This window comes from Ruditapes philippinarum, unplaced genomic scaffold (assembly GCF_026571515.1).
Source record: "Ruditapes philippinarum isolate M1 unplaced genomic scaffold, ASM2657151v2 ctg2406_1_1_1_1, whole genome shotgun sequence".
In the NCBI taxonomy this organism is placed as follows: Eukaryota; Metazoa; Mollusca; class Bivalvia; order Venerida; family Veneridae; genus Ruditapes; species Ruditapes philippinarum.
Window position 1 is genome coordinate 19888 of NW_026855274.1, and position 14387 is coordinate 34274.

Genomic DNA, 14387 nt, shown 5'->3' on the forward strand with positions numbered 1-14387 from the left:
TTGAAAAAAATCAAATAATAATAATAATAAAATAAACCCAAAAAACAACAACAACAATTAAAGGACAGCAAAATAAAAAAGAAAACATAAGAAACCGCTGTTGTTTTTTTAAAAATTGTTTAATCATCATTTCGTACAAACATGTAACTATGTAATAAACACAAGTATATTTTACGCAAGTTCCCTTATTACATTTTCATCGTTTAAGTACGAGTAATATTTATCAAAGCATGATATGTTATTTTATATAAAGTTGTATTCGAACAATGAAGAAATGTGGTTTTGTTATAAGTCGAGGTCATGAGGTTCTTTGATTCATTATAGATCGAGAGATGTAACGAAACAAAGTATATTTGTGTATCTTCACATGTTTGACGTCATCATTAATTTCCGTTTTGCAGCGTGAAACCGAGCTCGACTAGGAGAAATTACGTAGTGGTTAAAGTTCAATGAATCCAGATATAAAAGAGATGATGCACTTTGATTGAAATCAATCATAAAGATTGGTATAGAACAAAGAATAACATTCCGAAAGGCAAAGTTAAAAAATAAACCAAGTAGTCAACATATGAAGGCCTGAATGTCACAATGTATTATCTAGGGTCTTAGTTCAGCAGTGGTATGTGAAACAAAGCTTTTCGATGAAAACTAATATCTCCATATTCTCTCATTTTTTGTGAACGTCTTTGCTTTAATTCTCACATTTACCATCATTATTCTCTTTGCAATTGGTATCTTCATTTTCAATTTTAATCTCGACAACACAATTAGTAGTCGGGTAAACCGGTAAATTTAACTCATATTTCTGTTCAAGCGTTTTTGGTACAAAACGTCCTCCGAGATAGTGGTGCTTGCCTTTGAATAACTTCGCACACATTTTAGGAGCGGTAAGGGAGATAAGCATGTCTGGTTTCAATCCATTTTCATCACCTGTCTCAACATCCCATCCTGAAATAATTGTAGTAGAAGTAGTAATAATAATTGCACCTACGCTGTATATTATTGAAATCAAATCAATAGGAGTGTACCTCAAACGCAATATGTGATTATCTTCCACGGATGCCTACATAAAATGCGCGTTAAAATACAAAAGGTGTTTGTGTGTTCGAAATTTAAATAGATTGACTAATTTTACAGTAATATTTCTGTTTTATTCTTGTTATTGGGTGTACGCATAGTTCTCATTTGTTATATTCGTCTGTCACATAAATATATCCCTCAAATTAAATATAAATGAGCGTGATGTGAAAATAATATTATTCACTAATATTTGATTCATAGTTCTGTTATAGTAATATTATTTCTCTAATATTTGATTCATAATTTTGTTACAGTAATGTTATTTCACTAATATTTGATTCATAATTTTGTTATAGTGATTTTATTTCACTAATATTTGATTCATAGTTTTGTTATAGTGATATTATTTCACTAATATTTGATTCAAAGTTCAACAGTGGGCAAATGAATAATCCACACCAATCAGGAAAATTAGCCTACAATTTAACTGTTTATGCGATAATCCATTTATTTCTTTCTTTATAGGATAAAAAAATGGATCAATAATATTTTATGAAAAATTTGAAATAGATAATTAGATTACCAGATGGAATATCTATACTGCAAATAGGTGCTTCTATTTTCTTTAACGTCTCCATAACAGATTCAAATTCTGTTCTAACAGGACCTGCAATGAAATAGAAAATAAAAATATTATCATAATTGTATAAATAAACTTTTCCCTTCATAGTACATTTTTCTGTTAACTTTTGATCCTAATTTAATATACTTATTTTTAGATTGTTTGTAAGATTTCTTTCCTTCTTAATTGAACAAGCTGGTTTTCAAAGAAAGGAATATGGCACATTCAGTCAGTGCTAAGGAAATTATTATGTACCTGTACCTGATAATACAGTGCACTTAAGGTTTGAATCAGTTGTAAATATTTGCGTCTTTTCCGATGTATTTCCTGATTTCCTTTCAGAGAAAAAAACCCTGATAAGTCAGTTAGAAATAAAAATACATGTACATCACATTACCTTTAAAGCCTAATCCAAGCAATGCATCAACAACAAAGTTATATGAGTCTGTAATTAAATGTGGTTCAGACGGGAAAAATGATAAAACAGGCATGTCTAAGCTTTCACACTGTTTAAACAGACTGTCAAACGAAGGATTATTTGGTCTCTTCGGATAGAATATTGTCGGCTTATATCCCTGAAAAAGAAACAGTGATATGATATAAATTCCTTACAGGATTATCTCCCTTGGCAGATTTCACAGACGTCACATGATGATGAAAGTCTCGCGACGTAACATGGAAAGTCAAGTGTAAATATTGACCGTTTCATAGTCATTTTTCTCTTTCTGTTTTAATTGTAACTTTGCATACCTATGTACGTTCGTTAAAGTTGATCAAAAATAAACAAAGTTATACAAATTATGAACAATAAATTCAAAAGCTAAAACGATATAAAATAACAAAATATTTTTAAATGTTCGTGGTGGCAGAGATCTCTGTACTGATAAGGGAATATCACTGCGTAGGAGATTGAGTGATAATGACTACATGTTACAGTACTATTCTGTCTCATTTTTGTGTTATTAATTGTTCTTTGTGGTAATTGTTTGCCGTTCGTTGTGTTTTTGTTTCTTTTTTAATCGTAAAAACGGTTTACAGTCAATTTAAATCATTAAGAGACAGAGCAAAATTAAATAAAACTCGATAAAGTTGAATAATCCCAGCTTTTTTAAATAAGATTTACTGATACGAACATCCCAAAAGGAAGAAAATATAAAGAAGAATTTCTACGTACAAACATTTTCAGATGTCTGGCACAAACAAGTCCGTCTCCACCATTATGTCCTGGTCCACAACAAACAAGAACAGCATGGTTGTCCTTTGTCATCTGTTCTACTGGATAACACTTAGAAATACAAAAAAAATGGTGTGAAGGAACTAACATGTATCACCCATCAATATACTAAAGATTATTGCATCTGTTTGACCAAAAATAGCTAAAAAACCGTAAGGTTGGTTTTGCCTAACAATTTCAAAGATTTAACACTTTAAGTTACACAAAGCTATGTAGCGTAACTAATGTAAAAAAATATGCTGAATCGCTTATCGATAAGCTAGCTATCTGTTATTATTTATTGATGCACGGTTAAGTTTGATAATTCTCCACTTTCTTTATTCCAAATATTAGATTACCAACGGATATGACGTTACGTTTTATATGACATCAGAGAAAAGGACTAGAAACGCGACCATTATATCATCGTATAAAATGTCCGGCGTTCCAATTCAATGTAATATATAACGTCATGTGTGATACACACATGAGTTAAGCTGGATTGTATGGTGGTTGAGTCGAGCCATTTCGTGTCTTTGCCCATCAAAATCGGAGGCGAGGACATGACATATCCAATTTCTGATTTCGACTTTTGAGGGCGCCGACTATGTTTTCTCAAAGTCAGCATATGTGTAATTGATTTGTTTACATCTACCGGAGGGCCAAGGCACGACGACACGAAAGATTGCTCAACATCATGTCTTTGTGTCTTCGATTTTAGGGGCGAAGACTCGACGACACGACGATACAATGATCCGATAAATAGTCAAGTTATGTCAAAACGTCAAATATAGGGCTCCGATACGAAGATTTCTGCTTGCCGACACGGTAATTCTTTGGATGAAGACTCGATATGTGAGCATATAATCATGTATTTGTGTCTATGCTTTCGACTTCAGAGAGGCCATGACACAAATTGGCAGAAATCAGCCACCATAGGATTGTATAATATGCCCCTTGTTGTAATTTAAAATATTTAACTTAGCTATTTCTTTTAATCGTCCTTCTCAAAATTCTTGTGCACGGATCAACAACAAAATGATATTGCAATAAGCGCATACATCAATCGTGTATAGCGCAAACGCAATTGTATATATGGAAATCTAGCCTCAAATTAATAAATATAAAATTATAAAAAATAGAAAATAACTGTATTGGATTTGCAAGATCTGATATAGATTTTAAACGAAAAAGTTACTCACATTGGCAATAGCAACGGCACAACTCAATCCCGACAGTCCCATAAGTTGTTCAATGCTAAAGGCATACTCCGTGATTAGTTCTTGATGTATTTCTTGTGCTTCTTTTTGACTGAAATTATAAGACAATGTAATGTAATTAATAAGTAACTAAAGGGCAAGGAAGAATAAAATTTTAGTAAATGATAAAAACTGCAGTAGCAACAGCAACAGCAAGCCTGCACGGCGATGGTCCGATAAGTTAATAAACGCTAGATACATAGACTGTGAAGATATTTTTCTGATTGCTATCGTGAATCATCAGTGACAAAATGAAAGAAACAATTTAAAGTGACTGTTTAAAGTTTAAGTTCTGTATCGTTTTTTCAAACCTTATAAAATATAACCAATGATCTGTCGGCGTTTGAACCACGTGATGACCCAATAGGAAATATCTATCAATTCAGCCTCGTTTTCACACCCAATATAGCCTCGTTTTTCATTTTCAGAGTTTCTAAAATGTCTATATCAAATGCATATCTTACTCCATATATCCTCATTTCAATTTTCAAGACAAAAAAATTGTTCCAATTCCTTCCTGTACTTAAAATTATCAAAGTTTTGACAAATTGAAAAAAAAAGATAAAAAAAGTGAAATAAAGATGTCATTATACATTGTTGAGAACAATACTGATTCTATTCGACTCATACATAGCTGCAAAACCGATATCAGACTCGATTAGCGCGTAGTCTAATATAAATTTGTGTCGAACATAACAAAGTATTATAACCTAAAATTATCACATACAAACTACGACGCAGGTGTTTAATTAACCCTTTTGATCAAAAACAATATTACACTTATGTTGTCACAATGTAATGCGAAGTCCTTAGCGTTTTTAGAGGATATTGAATGGATGTAGGTTTATCAAATGCTCAAAAAATGTCGTAGAAGATCATAAAAGTAAGACGTATTTTGTTATCTTTTATTTGTATTAATATTGTTGTATTTTACTAAGGAACTAATTACCTAGGTTAATAAAGACTTGGTAATTTCATCTTATTATTTGTATCAGAGTAACAACATTTAACATCAGGCACATATTTCAATATTGATCACAAACCAGAAAAAAACATATTTCATTATTGAAGTGTATTTAGCCGCCTTTTACTAAATAAGATGGCATCTTCTTGTTGCATTACTTCTGATTGGTGCCTGCAGGTTGTTAGATAATAACCAGCAACAACATTACTGTTTGGCGCTGTCTTTTTCTTGGGTTTGTTTTGTATTTGTTTGTTTTGTATTGTTTTTTCTTTTTCATTTTTATGAACGGAAAATACATTCAAGTATTTTACCTTGTCTGTAAAGAATGGAATATCTTTACATAATAACTTTCCATTATCTCTCATAAATAGACCTACTCGAGCTGACCCTGCATTTTACCGCTATTGCTATCCAGGAATATTCCCATTTTCTAGATTTTTTCCAGGTATATCGGCAAAACAAGTGTTGTGGATAAACTAGTTCTCAAACAAAGCATACATTTGACAGGATCAGACATGTCTGTCAGAAACTAAGCTTTTATACACAAGTTGATGACATTATAATCACTTATAGTCCAAATGAACAGCTCATGAATGAAAGGTTTGAGAATAGGTTGGGTGTGAGATAATGTACTTCTACCGTACATGTGGCATGTATGCTTCCTGTACAAAAAAGCAACATTGGTTTGAAAAACCATCATTGTAGATTAATTAATAAAATATTATTTCTAACAAGTTCTAAGGATGTTTTGGTGAAAATTTATCTTATTAAATCAACCATTTGTTACAATTTTGTCTGATAAATATGGGTAAAATTAATATAAAAAAGATAAATATCAATGATTCATTCTCGTTCGAAAACTTAAAAAAAATGTTGCTTTCTTTTATCGATTATAAGCCGCGAACTTTGTTATCTTTATTGACTAAAAATAAATGCGAGACAATTTCCTTGAAATTTGTTTCTCAACAACACAATACATTAACAGCTTATAAAATTAGCTTTACAAGTATTAACATGTCCATTAATTTCTCGTAAAACGTCGCATTTACTATCACATTTCATGTCATCCAAATATTGAGAAACGTTCCATTTATCAAACAAGCAAATTGAATTCCTGTCAACTCACCGCTTTCTACGTGATTGAATGGAGAATATTGACAGAATTTAGAATTAAATATTCCTTTGATGCTCTGCAGTTTATGACATTGATTAAGAATTATGTGACAGTTGTTTTAACCCAATGATAAACAGGATTCTTTTCCTTTACATCTCTTCTTTGTATAACTTTTTTTGGTTCTTGTAACCTTTTTCCACGTTACAATTTGAAATAGACTTGCATAGGCTGATCTTCCCTGTAAATTCTAACACATTTGCAGTTTTGAACTTGGATGCTTAAATGTCAAGGTCACAGTTACCCTACGAAATTCGTTTCCGTTCAATGCTAAAAGGCCATTTTACCCATACCTGCTAAAACTAAAAAAAATCTACTTTTACTAAAACATTACCTCTGTTTTTTACGCCCCAAATCTAGTTATTGCCCTTGACCTAGTTACAATTTGCAGTCCAAAATTTATGTCGCGCGTTACCCAGAATATGTAGTTATTTACTTGAGGTTTGATTATTTATTCATTCAGAATTTGTAGAGTTATTGCCCTTGCCTTAGTAACAGATTTGACATTTTCAACATGTGTCTGGCATTACTCAAAAGGTCTTTGACATAGAGCCATGAAACTTTGCTGGACTGTCGATCAGTGTGTGTCTTTTTACATCTGGGTTTTTTTTTGGTTTCTTTTTACTTTCATTTCTATGAAATTGAGATTTGAAATTTGTTTTAAAGTTTAAAAAAAACAAATTTTCCCAAAATTGGGTGTCTTTTTTTTGACCCAAAACTTTTCGTTTTGAGGTTTCGTATAATTTCCTTTGTCTTTTCCCTCTTCCATACTGTCCCCGTTGTATGGGCAGTTTGATGACAAAAAATCGAAGTGCCCGGTTTTTCCCCTGTTTAAAAACCTTTTTGGACCCCCTAATATAGCTTGAATCCTTAGAGGTCCAATTGTCAAGACCACGGTGACATAAAACGTGAAACACGGCTCTCTAAGACTAGACAAACATTTAATCCCCAGTTTTCATACTTCATATGTTGGTGGCCGTATCTAATTAAAATTCCCACACTTTTAGGCGTGCGTGCTGACAGTAAAAAAGTAAAATCTGTTTCTGCTTATTTACTTGGTAAATTTTAGTTCAAACAAAACTATATTGGACCATTGTTTAATTGAATAGATGATTTCAATTAGTTTTGAATTTGGATGCTCAAAGTCCAGGTCATATTGAATCTCACGTAAATAATACTCCAGTCCTATAGATATAGAACAAGTTTTAACCATTGCTTTCATACTTCATCAGATGTTTGTCTTCATTAAGTAAATCATCCTAATATTTTTGGGACAGAAGTAAGTTCAAAGTGATATTGAGGACTAATGAAATTACTGCATATTAGTAGAAATTCATTTCACTTTCAACCTTCAATCATTAAAGCATACTGATTTTCCTCATTTTTATTAGGTAAATGACTTTCTTAGTTTTTTAGACCCGGATGGTATATGTGATGCACTGTTCCGGCTCAATAACAAGATCTTTATGCGCATGTCAGTATTTATTTATTATGTTGTGTAATCATGCACTTCTTTGCTCAGCATGTTTAATAATAAAAGAGTGGTTTGAAACGGGTTAAAACAATTTAAACAGAATCATGTAGATTTTAAAAAAAGTTGATAATTACGAAAAATCGGTGGTGACGTTTCAACTGCATGAATTCCCGATTTCATCTTTGTGAAGTCACAATTTTTACTTTGTAAATTCACGAATTTGAAAAAGTGAATTCACAAAGGTGAAATCGTAAAGTTGAATACGTAGAAATGTAACCGTGAATTGGAAGGTTGTAATAGTGAATTTATGAAGTTGAATTCGTGAATTCATGAAGTTGAAATCGTGAATTGGTGAAATTTAAATTGTGAATTCGTGAAGTTAAAATCGTAAATTGGTGAAGTTGAAATCGTAAATTCATGAAGATGTAATCGTGAATTTGTGAAAATAAAATCGTGAATTTATGAAAATGAACTCAATATTTCAAGGAGTGTTAATGTCACCGCCGTTCTTTTGTAGATAATACACTCAATTGTTATTGTACAGTTGATAAAGGTATTGATTTGTTAACATGACATTGGGTAGCCTATTAAAATCCTATTAATAAGTGATTATATAATTGCTTGTCTAGCCGGCTGTATTCCCATAAGAATAATACTTGTTATGTTCTCAGACAAATAGCACCTAATATGTTAATTCTTTCGGGAGCATTTTCTCCAATATCCTGTACTGAGCATTGATGCATAGAAATGTGTTTAGGTAAATAAAATATTCAATTACAATGATTAAGTGCATTTTTGTTTATGCTTCTAGAGTGTTTCATGCTTGAATGAATGCTAATACAGTTAACTTTTTATACATTACACCCGGTAAAATGATGCTGATGCCGAGGTCCAAACTCTTGTTTTCAACTTGGTTGTCACACTCATATATACGATATCCGGATATAACGATATAACTTCAGTGGTCCATAGAATATCGTTATAAGCGGAGTTTACTGTATAACACAGAAGGTCAAAATGTAGACTGTGCAATATATTCAGTTTCTGAATCAGTTTTTGTTACGTTCAGTTATGATTTATTGTTAACGTTTTGATGTCAGTCGAGTAGACTAAAACTATGAAAATTTCGAAATTAAAAAAAGAAACTGCAATCTATGTTTAATACATAATGAAGCATAAGGGATAAAAACTTAAAAAGATTAAAATAATATAAATTGTAATTGCTTCTCTAGACGGAACAAGTTGCCTGTATTTGCCTGTATTAATAATATCACTCTCGCTATTAACCCTTTACCACATATATACGCGAAACAACGCACTTTCGACCCCCCCTTTTTTAGGCCTCAAATAGTGAAAAAATGTCCTATTTGGGCCCCAAACATAAGTTTTCGTTTGAAAATGTTGCTAAAAAAATTGAACACTTTTTCGGCGCCGCCCCCCATCCAAAAGATACATCAGGGGGTTGCCAGAAGGGGGCGGAGTCCCCCTCATCGCCAAGAAAATTTTGGACTTGTGAGAGGCTAAAAATGACCCCAGGTCGATCATAATGTAACGTTTAACCAACGCTGAAAAGCCTTTGACTCTATCTCAATCCCTTGAGCAGTTGCAGCACTTTGAAATAAATTTTGATGGAAAAACTCGAGGCAAAATAGTGATTTTTGGCAATTTTAAGCCTCAGACATTTACAAACATTTTAATACTTTAGAAATGTCAAACATTTGTTCAATAATGTTTTAATAATGGATTTAGAGTATTTAAGATGGTACACAACGGAAGAAAGTAGTTCTAAACGTGCAGTAAGGTGTCGCAAAGGTAGCATATGTTTCCATACAAATTACAATTCAATTTTCTATAGTTATACTAACTGGAACAAAAAGAGCAAAAAAGTGTAGAATATAGCAAACCAGTTTATCTTTCTGAAACGATGTTAAGATATCAAAATAAATTTTTTTAGAAATAAAATTGATAGTCTTTGGTAATTGGTAGTGTTTAGTGTTTGGATAAAGTAATATAATAACACAACGTTCTAGCAATACTACATAATTAGGTTTCTTCATTATTTGGCATTGTATTGCCTACTTTTTGTTTATAATGATTAAATTGTCAGCTTATTACCTAAAGAAATATATTTTACCATAGTTATCTCTATAGACTTATTTAACTTTAAAATAAGAACAGGTGTACAATATATGTTTTTCTAAAAACTTTGGCTTAAAACACTCTAATTGCTGATCGAGAAATATTGTTCAAACACATTCGGTCATAACAATCTGGTTTGAATTAAATTAATTAAAAGAAAATCGATACACATTATCGAATATTGTGTTGAAAAGTAACTAACACTGACTGAATGCTGCAAATATCGTTTTGTTCTAAAATGGGTTCAATTTAATAAATAGAGGATATTGAATGAGTGTAAGTTCAATACTGAATTTATTGCACGAGTTGAATAAATTATATTATGCGAGCCTCTGGCGAGCATAATATTATTTTATTCAACGAGTGCAATAAATTCAGTGATGAACTTACACGAATCTAATATTCTATTTATCACATACCCAAAATAAAGACCGTTTAAAGTGAAAAAAGAGTCATTGTTTATTGAATATAGAATAACGCTAACATTTAGCGCGTCATTGCACTATGTTTGTATAACGCTAATGACGTCACGTCAAAATATATGCACGGCCGTGCAATACCATATTTACGGAGTCGCAAAATCGGCACGGGTGTGTGATAAACAGGCATTTTAAATTTTTGTCAACTCTCTGCTTTCCATGTACATGTGTTATAAATATTATCAAAATTAAGCATCTTTTGATGCACTGAATTCTTTTGAATTTATTAATACAATTTATATCAAAGACATTTTTTTAACTCAAGAATTGTCAGATATACCTGCTCTCCTTAAGAATGCTTCTTTATGTTTCTATGTCAAAACACTTTCTACGCTTAATATCTTGTCCATCTTTTAATCTGGACACCATCATTAAGATTGTAAGGGAAAATTTCAAAGCAAGTACTGACTGAATAGCAAACAGTACAGACCAGATGATACACAAGTTAAAGTGTTGCAATAACGATATTATAGCAACATTTTATATATATCAGCATGTTAAATAACTCTTAGGCATAAACAGATGTAATCTATTTGTTCTGTTACAGAAAGCTCTGTTAATTTCCTTCAATGTAATGAATCATTTGTCTTAGATGTAATTTATATCCGACTTTTATAAAATGCATAGAAAATGATTTATAACATGATCAAAACTGATCCGTTTAATCAACCAGAAGAGTTCTAGAAAATAGCACATAGGTCTAACACATAATACGTCTTGCAAAGAAATAATTGTTTGCAAGATAATTCACCAATTAGAAATGGCGCGGAAAATTCTTTCGGTACAATGACAAGCTTCATTTCATCATGAATCCTCTTTGTTTTGCAAATGTGGATCAGTCTGATTGTTACCTCGGTCCATTATTACATCACTTTGTTTCCGCTAAATAACCGCCAAATAACTGTTTGACCAAATCTAATTACCCTCATCTAGTATATGTTGGATGCTTAAAGGCCAAGTTCACAATAACCCACCTTTCCATCCCAAACTAAATAGGTATTTCCCCCAGTTCACTAAACGAGCAAATATATTTAAGGGAAAGACCCCTGTTGGTACACACTGTTGGTACAATCAAAACACAGTGCTATTGAAAGAGAAATTATTTTCATCAAAATAATTAAAAAGTCTCTAACGTTATAATCATGATAAGTACCGATGTTAAATGAATGACCCTATGTTTTAGCTTAATCTTTAACGGTCAAAGTGAATTGAACGTGAAATAGTAAAAATAGTCTCTGCTTAATAACAAGAGAAGCACTTTAACAAAAGCTATTTATTCAACATGATGGTCATCTTTATTAAGTTTAAAACCCATAGTTTGCGCCTGGATGCTCTAACTGCAAGGTCACAGTGACTATGAAGGTTAAAACCTGTTCTGCTTTGTGCGTCAGTTACTCAAAAAGTGTTAGTCAATTTAAGAAAATTGAAAGCTGTGGTTCACAATTTAGGGATCTAAGTTAAAGAAAGCAAAATAGGAGTCATCTACTCTTTAATAATAATATCCTTTGTCATTTGGTCTAAAAAATGTTTAAAGTTCTGAAATAAATACACCTAATTAATATTATTTTTCGCCAATGGTATCTATACAAAAATAAAAACGTTAATGGAATCAGAGGGTGATAAAATATACTACTTATTCGATGATTTGTTTGAGTGAGTCTTTCGGTGTGTCCGATAATATGCTTTGTTTTGATGCAATAAATAAGAACGGTTTGTCACAACAAAATTATTAAATAAACTGTTTGTACAAATGCCATCAGGGCAACAGGAATATTAAATTCTTAGAGAAAATAAAAGTAATCTCATGTTGCATTTCTGATTTAACAAAGGTGATAAGGGTGTTTGTTATGCAATGCTTTCAGTTTTGTTTCAGCTTGATGTTAGTCAAGTTAAGTTACCTAAATAAAATAATATAAATCTATAGAAATAAAAGCATTGCATGAATAGTAATTGCAAAACAGTGATCAATTAATTAAAGAAGTGATCTTAACTTAACAATAATTATAAAACAATATACATGATTAATAAGTTATTATAATCATTAAAAAACTATATATGTAGTAAGTTTAGAAGCAGAATCATACATGTACCTAACATATTTTATCTTTTGTTGTTGTACTTCATCAATTTTGTCTTCATGACCGTCATGTTTTTGTTTATCCTTTTTATGACTTCCTTTCCTGCGGAATGAAAATCTGTTCACAGATATCCTATCCATTGTAATTATAATGTGGCTTTTATATGACTATTTGAATAAAAGGCAGTGAGTAGTTTGTTCATACGGGGATACACATGTAAGTTTCTTGACAAAATTGATTCTATAGCAAAAATAGACGAACAAAAATTTATGTCAAATATGAATTGTGTCACTTTTTCCCAAATTGTACTTGAATGCATTGAAATTTGTTTGACTTAACACAAAGACGATATCAATAAATTCATTATCTCAAACAATTTAAAGTTCTTACAATATTGAATACATTTTTCTTCAGTTGCAAGAAAACTAAATGATAAAAGTAACACTGAAAGATAAATGTAAAGTTTAATTCACTTTTTCCAACAGACCACCGGTATATCAATCACTTCAACAAGACAGACACTAAAATCAGCTGTTTGCAAGAAACCAGTCAATAACACGCACATTTATTCTTAAATATCCTTATCGTTATTTCCTCTGATAACAACATAGAACTGTGAACATCTCTTCGTAACTCTGTGAACATCTCTTCCTAACACTGCAACACAATATGGCTATACTGTCTGTACAGTATTGGCAATTTCCGATTGTCCTAACAGTGCTGTGAGAAATATAATATCACACCGCTAAAACAACTATTATATATTCCTATTTAAGCATATTTCTAAGTTTATTTAATAAATACTATAATTTCATTAATTTGATATAGAAATACTAGTATACGTTTATACACTCCTGCGCATCGGACGGATGTTTAACTATCGCTCAAGTAACGGAAGTGTATTCATTGAGCTGCGAAGGAAGCGTATTTTGTTTACTTCAATCACATTATTGCGCGTATCATTTTAAAATTGGTGTGTATGTTGGAAGGCAAAGGTCAATCAAAATACTTTAAAACTGCATTTGTTATCAGATCTCTACATGATGCTTGAAGTACAATATTGCAAAAAAGAAACAGATGGCAAAATAAACAGCATGTAAGGAACTCAAACCCGTTACCTCTTGAATACCATTTATTTTGTTACCCTAGTAACTGACTTTCAAAGTCTTTCTTAGTTTCTGCCCTTATTGATAAACAGTTCTATACCAGATAATATTATCGAAAAAAAAAAACAATAACGATTTATTCGATTTATGATATTAAACAATTGTTCCAAAAAGGATGCTTTTAATCGTTCCATGAGGACGTTTCAAATAATTTTGAAAAATAAAACGTATTCTGAAGAATGTATATTTTAAAAGGGTGCTAGATATAACAGTGTTTTGGTTTAATAATTCATAGCATTGCCCAAATGGAAGATGCGTTGGAAACTCGGGATTGAAATGGAAATCTTTTGAAAAAAATGTTGTGACCAAACGCACAGGAATCTTTTCATCCAAACTTATAATCGAGGATGTATTATAATGTAGTATGGTCCAAAGAGATCCTAATATTCGTTCGGACCAATAAAAGGACACAAAGACTGGCAACCACATTGCAATTTGTAATCGTACAATTTATGCAAGTTATGAATTGGAATCAATCTAAGACTTTTAAACGATTGATTTTCAAATCAATTTTTGAAAACTGCATAAATGATGGACGGTTAAAATAAAGAAAGTGTAAAAATTCATTTTGTGCATTTTTCAGGGGAATCAATAAATTGAAAATGTTATCAAGAAGCAAATGATTTTTAGTACTTTATATAATCTTAGGGGATCCATTGGAACAAAATCATTTTAGATAAATATCTTCTTAAAATACCAATGTAAAAACGGTTTCAAAATTGTTGAAACATATCGTGCTTTTGGGATCTTGATCAATCAAATGATTGCAAACGATTTTGACTTTTGTTTCTTAAAATGTTTT

General features: G+C 31.4%; 1 protein-coding gene across 2 annotated transcripts in view; it reads right to left on the bottom strand.

Moving 5' to 3' along the window:
• Nucleotides 1-275: 275 nt before the first annotated feature.
• Nucleotides 276-14387, bottom strand: part of LOC132742723 (NAD(P)H-hydrate epimerase-like) — a 28743-nt gene continuing 14631 nt past the window's right edge. The window contains exons 1-6 of one of the 2 annotated variants that reach the window (XM_060731188.1): nt 12432-13065; nt 4058-4166; nt 2817-2927; nt 2040-2217; nt 1604-1687; nt 276-948 (exon numbers count right to left, since the gene is read on the bottom strand). In XM_060731188.1, coding sequence (XP_060587171.1) covers nt 692-948; nt 1604-1687; nt 2040-2217; nt 2817-2927; nt 4058-4166; nt 12432-12559 — 867 coding nt within the window. In that variant the 5' untranslated portion in view covers nt 12560-13065 and the 3' untranslated portion in view covers nt 276-691. Of the gene's footprint in view, nt 949-1603; nt 1688-2039; nt 2218-2816; nt 2928-4057; nt 4167-12431; nt 13066-14387 lie in introns of those variants that run through there. The other variant, XM_060731187.1, reaches the window with a different exon arrangement.